The 8,577-nt window shown below is 41.3% G+C and overlaps 3 protein-coding genes across 4 annotated transcripts; 2 read left to right on the forward strand and 1 right to left on the reverse strand.

Moving 5' to 3' along the window:
- Window positions 1-40: 40 nt before the first annotated feature.
- On the forward strand, window positions 41-1,873 carry LOC130506858 (lysine-specific histone demethylase 1 homolog 3-like; the record flags this gene model as incomplete). The annotated part of the gene is given in 5 exon segments (XM_057001549.1): window positions 41-134; window positions 295-632; window positions 773-1,486; window positions 1,604-1,678; window positions 1,808-1,873. Coding segments are annotated over 5 exon segments (1,287 nt in total), but the record flags the coding sequence as incomplete, so codon positions are not given.
- A 1,681-nt stretch (window positions 1,874-3,554) lies between these two features.
- On the forward strand, window positions 3,555-5,179 carry LOC130506860 (SNF1-related protein kinase regulatory subunit beta-2-like). 2 transcript variants are annotated; one of them, XM_057001552.1, is made up of 4 exons: window positions 3,555-3,982; window positions 4,083-4,258; window positions 4,333-4,492; window positions 4,609-5,179. In XM_057001552.1, the coding sequence occupies exons 1-4, from the start codon at window positions 3,755-3,757 to the stop codon at window positions 4,933-4,935; spliced, it is 891 nt and encodes a 296-aa protein (XP_056857532.1). In that variant the 5' UTR covers window positions 3,555-3,754; the 3' UTR covers window positions 4,936-5,179. The 2 variants fall into 2 exon arrangements, with proteins under 2 accessions (XP_056857532.1, XP_056857531.1); XM_057001551.1 differs by having other exon boundaries at window positions 3,564-3,982; window positions 4,330-4,492.
- A 201-nt stretch (window positions 5,180-5,380) lies between these two features.
- On the reverse strand, window positions 5,381-8,266 carry LOC130506859 (oligopeptide transporter 3). Its single transcript, XM_057001550.1, has 5 exons — window positions 7,717-8,266; window positions 7,424-7,521; window positions 6,776-7,345; window positions 6,448-6,703; window positions 5,381-6,368 (listed from the first exon to the last, which is right to left on the reverse strand). Exons 1-5 carry the CDS (start codon window positions 8,239-8,241, stop codon window positions 5,571-5,573), a joined length of 2,247 nt encoding a protein of 748 aa, XP_056857530.1. The 5' UTR covers window positions 8,242-8,266; the 3' UTR covers window positions 5,381-5,570.
- Window positions 8,267-8,577: the final 311 nt, after the last annotated feature.

Here is an 8,577-nt window from a genome sequence, read left to right on the forward strand (position 1 = left end):
TTTGCTCCATAGATTTTTGCTTATTATATTTTTCTAATAGGATTCGATGGGGAAGAATGGAACCCAGCTTTTACGTCATTGCGTACATATTCTTGTTCGAGTTACGAGTGATCTCTTTGCCGTGAGGCTCTCAGGTATTGGTTATTTTCTTTTAAGTACACTTTCTGTCTCATATATCACATGGAATAGGTTCTGTCGTAAGATTCAATATCACGTGCAACCAGTTTTGTGATTATATTCCGGTTATTAATTTTTATTTTCTCTAAGTTACTTACTTTCCACTTGTTGATGCAGGCATTGGAAAGACTGTGAAAGAAAAGGTTTGTGCACACACGAGCCGTGATATCCGTGCCATTGCAAGCCAGCTTGTTAATGTGTGGTTGGAACTTTACCGGAAAGAAAAAGCTAATAGGGAAATGAAATCATTGAGAAGAACAAATCCTACAAATATCTCTAGAATAAGAAGAAAACAGAATAGTGAGGATGCAGACAGTAGGGGGAATCTGAGCAATGGTAACGATATGACAACAGATGGAGAGATTGAGGACAACCAGCTACCTATGTCAGAGGAAGAAAAAGCTGTGTTTGCTACAGCTGAGGCTGCTCGTGTAGCAGCTGAAGCAGCTGCGAAGGCAAGTTTTTCTTATCTTCGAATGAGTGAAATGCTGAATGTGTTTGTTTTCTCTGAAGACGGGAGTGTTTTTTTTTCTTTCCTCTTAGATCGACCTTTCTTTATTTGTTAACGTATAAATTATATGTTTCTGTCTTGCAGGCATTTTCTGAGGCCTATCAAAGTACTTCATTGCAGCTTCCTAAGATTCCCTCGTTTCATAAATTTGCGAGGCGAGAACAGTACGCAAAAATGGACGAATCTGATTTCAAGAAAAAGTTTCCAGGCAACGTCTTAGGAAGACAAGATTGTATGTCAGAGATAGACTCTAGGAACTGCAAAGTTCGGGACTGGTATGATTTCCCTGCCTCCTGTCTTGACCCTGACAGTTCAAGGGTTCAGGTCGATAACTGTTCACAGCGTAGCCACTCGAATGAGCTTGGGTCTCATTCAAAGTTCAGAGAATGTTCTAGAGAAAGTGCGGCTGCGGAAACCAGTGTTTTTACCGGGGCGTGGGTTGATACTGGCGGTAGTAGCGATGGTGTCAAGGATTACAATGCTATAGATAGATGGCAATCTCAAGCTGCTGCTGCTGATCCTGAATTTTTCAATCGTGCCTTACATATGAAGGATGAAGAAGGTTCGATTGCATGTTCGACGGGTCCTCCTAGTTGGAAGCATGACCAACCCGCGAATGAAGGTTCTATGTCACAGGTCACAGTGAATAAAGAGCCACGTAAAAGTCATATCAGGGGTGCAGATCGTCTGAAACAAGGGGTTGTAGATTTTGTTGCATCATTGCTTATGACCCCTTATAAAGCGAAGAAAATTGATAGAGATGTATACAAGTCAATAATGAAGAAGACAGCAACAAAGGTTTGTGACTTTGTGGTTTTCTACTCTTTTAAAATTCTTAAATTAGTATATTGCGATTCTTTTTCTCTCTCTATGAAGCTAGAAAAAGACACATCTGAAACTCTTGAGCTTTATCAGGTAATGCAGCAAACAACAGACGCGGAGAAAGCCATGGCTGTTCCCCAATTCCTTGACTCAAAGCGGAAAAACAAGGTTTGTAACGTTTGCTAAAAATATTGTCTTTAAATTCCTTGTTTAAGTAAATATCAGTAAATAGTTGCATCTACTTTTAGAGCACGTTTTCTAATTGATTGCCACTGCATTTGATTAATATTTATGCAGATTCGTGACTTTGTGGACAAACAAGTTGACAAGTACATTGCGATGGCTAAAGTTGCAAAACCTTGATGGCCATTGTGATCGATAGTAATGGCCAATAGTACTTGAGTTGGTGGTATCTGCTAAAGGATGGCAAAGCCCCTTCGCATAAAACGACATATCATTGCTCATTTATCAAGAAGCTTTTTTCAAAGAAGCAGATAATCTCAGATGATAAATGTTTTTCAACTCATGCTGATTGTTTTTAGTTTTGTATAGATTTAGTGTTAACCCCCATTAGTCAGATTTTTTGCTTCAGGTACCTGAATACATTTCTTGAAATTCACATATCGTTTCCAGAACCCAAGAGAAAAGCGTTTCATTGTTTTTATTGAATCATATATCTCGAGTCAAAGATACCAGTGTGATATTATGTTCTGGTTTGCTTATACTAGCAGCAGCCGCACTGTGGTGAGCTCTTTCCCCTATCTTTTTGAAGGAGAAATCTGCGATTCCACAGTTGCAGGTGTGTCACTCTCACGCTTGCAGGTAAAGACGGACCTTTGGATTACTGGAGCTTAAAAGCAGTTTAGGATTGTGATCTTCTTCTGGTGACTCTAGACTTGCAAGCAGTTTGTGGAAGAGGAACGGCATCGAGGCAGGTTCTTTGCTTTGTGTGTGTAATTTCGTCAGAGCATATTCTTAGACTTGTTAGTAATGTGGGTGAAAGTTTTGATGCTGGCTTTTGCAGGTGAGGAAACATAGACTTGGCTTTGACCCATGGTGGTGAGTGATGAAAATCTTTTTCAGTCGAAGCTGTTTTAGATTGGTATGGTTTGGTTCAAGAAGCACTCTGCTTGTTGATGAGAGGTACATATTTGCTCACCGTTTTATCATATCATTGATACAGTTGTGATCGTAGGCGTTTGGTATTTGCATTGTAGGCTAAACTGTTCTTTTCATGAGTTCAATGGGAGATGCATATGTCATTGTTAGTCTAAATTGCAGCGACTAATAGTGATTTTCTTGTACAGAGTTTATTGTTACACCCACAGCTGATTGCGTTGGCAGATAAGAGGGGCGGTAAAGCAGAGCGATCATGTTTATAGTCAGTATTCAGTTTTCAGAGTGGCAGTGTCTTTCACAACTTAACGTGACAAAGTATGATTTGTTTGAATAAAAGCCCTATTTGATCACAAATTCAACTTACATTATACTTCCTCTAGATGTGCTCTTAGGATGTTTTGAATTATTTATTTGTGTTCCATGATCATCTATGTGAAACTAGTTGAGTGGTGGAAAACACTACACACTAAGAAAAGTAGAAAATTTGGTCTCTTGTTGCTACCTGGCTATATACCAAGCCAAGGTAATTGGCCTCTTTGCCACAAAAAAAAATTGGTTTTAAAATTGCTTCGAAGTTTACATTTGTTTTCCCCCCTTGAAACATAACAAAAGGAGCTGAGTTAATGAACTGAAAACATAAAACATTAGGTAGTTTTACCAAATGCCCAACTATTTAATATGCTGAAATGTGGGTAATTAGCACCTAAATCAAATTATAGGATAATAAATGCAATAAACAGCAAAACCCATTAGAGGAAAGTGAATAGAGAAAAAGTAGAAAGAGTGTGACAAAATAGCAACAAAGAAAAATATGAGTTTCGACTTTTCTTTCATAAATCTGTGAGTTTTTTTTTTTTTTTTTCTCAAATAAATCTGTGAGTTGAAATGAAAGATTAAGCCCTTTTTATTTAGAAATCTTATTAATTTTTATTAATAGTTTTGTGATCTCTCAGGAAGTTAGGAAGGAAAGGGAAGCCATTGTCTCAATTACTCCGTCCCCCTTTGATCAATCTCTACGTAAAAAGCACGAACCTTTAAACCCGGTCCTGTTCTGTCCGCACACACACAAAAGCATTAAGATCACCCCCTCTTTTGTCCGTATCCTCTCTTCTCTCTTCTCTCTCTATGGGCAACGTGAACGCGAGAGACGAAGCGAACAGTAGCCACCACCACCACAACAACAACAACAACAACAACAACAACGCATCTCCACTCGAAGACAACAACGACGGTGAGATTCATCAACCCATGTCTTCTTCCGACACCACCGCACCTCCTCCTCCTGAGCTCATGGGTCAATCTCCTCCTCAATCTCCTCGCGCCACTCAATCTCCTCTCATGTTTGCTCCTCAGGTTTCTCTCTCTCCTTCTCCTTCCCCCCAGATTCACTTTCCCTTTTAAAAGACAGATCTGAAGAAATTAAATAAAAAAGTTTGAATCTTTTTTCATTTAGGTTCCGGTGCTTCCTCTTCAAAGACCAGATGAAATCCACATCCCTAACCCTTCCTGGATGCAATCTCCTTCCTACGAAGAGGCTTGTAACGAGCAAGGTATCCCCACCATGATCACTTGGTGCCATGGTGGTAAGGAGATTGCTGTCGAAGGTTCTTGGGATAATTGGAAGACAAGGTCTTTCCTTTTTCTTTCTGTTTGTCTTTTTTTTTCAAATCTCTCATTGTTGTGTTTTGTTTTGGTATCAGAAGTCGGCTTCAGAGATCTGGGAAAGACTTCACTATAATGAAAGTCCTACCTTCAGGTGTCTATGAGTACAGGTTCATCGTTGATGGGCAGTGGAGGCATGCCCCTGAGCTCCCTCTCGCTCGTGATGACGCTGGCAACACTTTCAACCTCTTAGACCTCCAGGTAATGAAACCTTTAGGATGAGAGAGAGAGACTATTGAGGTGTGTATAGGGAATGCAAAGGGAGATCTTTAATAGTTTCTGATAGGCAGAGATATGGTTTTGGTGGTTGTGTGCAGGACTATGTACCAGAAGACATTGAAAGCATATCTGGTTTTGAGCCACCGCAATCACCAGAAGCTAGTTACAGCAGCTTGCTTCTAGGAGCCGAGGACTACTCCAAAGAACCGCCTCTGGTTCCGCCGCATTTGCAGATGACGCTGCTGAACTTGCCTCCAGCCAGCCCTGACATTCCGTCACCGCTGCCGAGACCTCAGCACGTCATCCTCAACCATCTCTACATGCAGAAAGGCAAAAGCGGTCCGTCTGTGGTTGCCCTTGGTTCCACTCACCGTTTTCTGGCCAAGTACGTTACTGTGGTGCTCTACAAGTCCCTCCAGAGGTGAGAAAAGATGATAGTGCCCAGCTCTCGTAAGCATGTGGGAAACTCAGACATGCTTAGTATCTAATTTCATGGAGAATGAATGAATGTGAGGCTATAATAGGATATGCGAAGAAGAGGAAGAAGAGTTTTATCATCATCATCACAGGCAAAAAGTATTTTCCCTCTCAATAAGCTCGAATTTTGTTGTCTTTTAAAACTTGTCAATAAGGTTTTAGCAACATAATGAAAGATGCATTATTCAGTCATGTGTAATCTTTTTGATTTCAAGACTTTTTTTTTATCATCATCATCTCTTCTCTTTTCTTAGAATAATTTAGAAAAAAAAAAAAAAGGAAACTCAGACTAAAACTTGTAAAATCAGCAAAAACTCTTTTTCTGTTTTGTTTTGTGGCTTTCAAGTTTTCACAAATTATTATTGTTTGGCTTGCAAATTTAGCAAACTCATGTAACAAAAAGAGGACACAAGCAAGCATCAATGCAACGCAAGGCCCTTTTCAAATTTTAAATATGAAAAAAAAAAGTAAGAGTTTATTGCAACATTCTGATGGCCACTATCTAGCAGTAGAAAAGGCTGTACAGAAAGAAGCAATAATATAACATGTTTTTCATATCATGTTTTTGAATCTAATACTCAATTTAGAAAACAGGACAGCCTTTAGCTATGATTCCAGGAGCCGTGGGGCAGGTGGCAAGAGGGCAGTGGTCTACTTCAGTGCCCCACCATTTGAGGTCATGTCCAGCATTCTGCAATGCGAAGAACAAGAGCACTCCCATGAATGCAGTCCCTGCGTCCAGAGCCGCAGAGAGCACGTAGTTATACTTCTGCCACCATCTCTTGTGGTAGTTGAACACAAAGTAGTTGAAGATGGTCCCTGTGACCAGCCAGCTAGCGATGTTGGTCGGAGTTGCCGGAGGCATCCCTGCAAACCCGTAGGAGATAACAGGAATGTTGATGAGAGGGATCCACTTCTTGTCAGGGAAGATCTTGCTCATCGCCCACACAGGAACAGGCAAGACAGCTCCGATGAGGAAGAGCCAGACGAGGTTACGGTACATGCCTCCTGCTCCAAACAGCCGTTTTGGTCCTATCAGTCCCCAAATAACCGAAGCATCAAAGGTCACTCTGTACTTGGGGCAAGTCCAGGGGCTATTAGGGTGGTCTCCTTCAATGTCGCATATGTCTTGAATGCTCTCAAGCATCCACCATGCCACCCCCAAGTTCACCACACCAGCAACCACAGTGCCAACAAGCTGAGCCGTGTACATGCACCGCGGTGGGATTTTCATGTAATGGCCAAGCTTAAGGTCTGCCAAGAAGGAGAGTGCATGGACTGTGCTGATTCTTCCATAAATCTTGAAAATCAAGTTTGCAATAGGCTTTCCAGGTAGGATATAACCAATTATAAACTGCCCTATTATATCATACCCTGGTTGCTGCATTTTTATACACAAAAAAATATATGAGTAAATTGGAGATATTATCTTAATATAAAAAAAAATAGTAAAACTAAACCTGATTAGTAGTTGCTTGAATGACACCAATAGGGAGAGTGACAATAAAGGCCATAGCAAAAGCAAAGAGCATTCCCCACCATGGAAGCTGCACTGACTCTTTCCACACAAAAGACATGAGTAGAGACAACGCTACACTTCCAATCAGCAACACATAAAACCACCACTCTGGCACTTGTTTGTATCTTTGCATCAGCTTCCCATGTATGTCAAGCTTCACCGTCTTCACTGCTGACCAAGTCTGCCTCCATATGTCCCTGCGCAAACACATACCAAACTGATTCATTCATTTTTCATTCAAAAAACAACAAACAAACTAACTAACTAACCTGCCGTTGAACAATGCTACATGAGTTAGCGTTGCAGTGAACCTCGCAAAGCCGGATCCTATGGAGAGCGCGAAAAGAGGGCTGAGGTAAAGCTTCCCGTAGTTGTTATAAGCATTAATGTCAAGATCAAACCGAGGAGTCAAGATCTTGGTTGTGTCATACTTCTGGCCAGCGGAAGTGAACAGCTGGTTGGAGAAAATGGGAAACTTTCTAGCGTCGAAAGTATCGAACTTCCAGTAACAAACAGGAACTATGATGTAAATAAACATGATGAAGCCAACACCAACGTTGAGGATAGAGGACCAAGGAGCCACCAAGGGACTTCCATGGTAAGCAGAGATACCAGCCCAGTCAAGAGTGAAGGCTCCAACTCCGAGACCATGGTACCCTGACCCAACTTGCTGCGCCGTGATGCTGTTAGGCCAAGCCCAACAGACCCACGAAAAGAAAGTCAAGATTGGGAATAGGTAGCCTGGAAGCGCATAGTAGAGGAAGCTAGCACCTAGTGCCACAAGAAAGAACTGCATCCTCGTCAAGCTTTTTGACTTGTGCTCCTTCTCGTGCAACGCCCTGAAAACAAAAAGCAGCGTTCAGCTTTTCGCGTTTGTGAGTAAAAAAAGCGTTTTCATTCTAGATAAGATTACAAACCTGAAAAGAGAGACTTGAGCAAGGTTGGATGGCCACCACATGTCAACAGGATCAACAAGATACCTCCTCAAGATTCCAGCCCAGCCATAACCCAAAATCTACACACACCCATTCATCAAAATCAATGTTCAAAATATCACTAGGCGGTCAGAGGATTTTAGTTTATGCAGACGTCAAGACCGATTTTTTTAACCCTTAGACCGATATTTTAACAAATTAAACAATATTTTAACAAATTAAGAAATCTTTCTTGGAATCTAAATCTCAAGAGGGAGAGAAAGAGAGAGGTATACCTGAGTGGTCAAGACAATGAAGAGACCACAGATGAAGCTAAGGCTCTGCTTGTAATAAGCCTTCATGACGGTGATGGCTCCAATGGAGTAAGCATCACCACCACCGTAAGCAACACCACAATTAGCAAAGATGGTGATAATAACATGCTCCTTGATGTTGAAAGGACCAGGGTTGAGGCTCCACTCCCACCCCATGAGCTTGTGGGGAGTGGTGGGGAGAGTCCGAGCCATGAACTTGCCGATGGGCAAGACGGCGATTTGCATGAGAATTGCTGAGATGGTGAGCGGCTGCGTGCGGTAGGTGAAGAACGTGTTGAGGAAGATGAGGAGGATGCAGGAGGACAGGCCCAAGAACCAAGCTCTGAATGTCATCACCGGTAGAGTCGGGTCGTCGGTCTCGGGGACCACGAGTGCCACTTCCTCCACCGGGCAACGCTCGTGCTCGACGTGGCCATTGTTATCGTTGTTGTTTGCTTTCTCTGCGTCCATGTCTTTTACAGGAGAGGTACCAGACAAAGTTTGCATCTGTCTTGTTTATATAACCAAAGGACAGAGAGACATGGAACGACTGGTAATAATGAGTGATGTGGTCAAATTACGATTCTGCACCTTCCTTCTATAACGTTAGTTTATCCACGTGTCACTCTTTAGTACGGTGAGATCTTTGTCAATCAATTAATAATTAGAGTATTTACATTATTTTGTATTAATATAATAATTATACAAGGTTGTTTCGTCACAGATATTTTATATTTATTCTTTTATTTATTTCCAAATTTTGCTATATTATTTGAGTGAAAATCAATTAAATTAAGGAATGTGATTTTTTTTAAAATTCAAAATCACATTGGGAGGTTGTAA

The sequence above is a fragment of the Raphanus sativus genome, unplaced genomic scaffold (assembly GCF_000801105.2).
Source record: "Raphanus sativus cultivar WK10039 unplaced genomic scaffold, ASM80110v3 Scaffold3742, whole genome shotgun sequence".
Lineage (NCBI taxonomy): Eukaryota > Viridiplantae > Streptophyta > Magnoliopsida > Brassicales > Brassicaceae > Raphanus > Raphanus sativus.

Coding starts and splice junctions, on each gene's coding strand:
- LOC130506860 (XM_057001551.1), top strand. CDS start 3,755: ATGGGCAACGTGAACGCGAGAGACGAAGCGAACAGTAGCCACCACCAC. Junction 4,259..4,329: donor TGGGATAATTGGAAGACAAG/GTCTTTCCTTTT, acceptor TTTTGGTATCAG/AAGTCGGCTTCAGAGATCTG. Junction 4,493..4,608: donor TCAACCTCTTAGACCTCCAG/GTAATGAAACCT, acceptor GGTTGTGTGCAG/GACTATGTACCAGAAGACAT.
- LOC130506859 (XM_057001550.1), bottom strand. CDS start 8,241: ATGCAAACTTTGTCTGGTACCTCTCCTGTAAAAGACATGGACGCAGAG. Junction 6,704..6,775: donor GTAGCATTGTTCAACGGCAG/GTTAGTTAGTTA, acceptor GTGTTTGCGCAG/GGACATATGGAGGCAGACTT. Junction 6,369..6,447: donor TTCAAGCAACTACTAATCAG/GTTTAGTTTTAC, acceptor ATAAAAATGCAG/CAACCAGGGTATGATATAAT.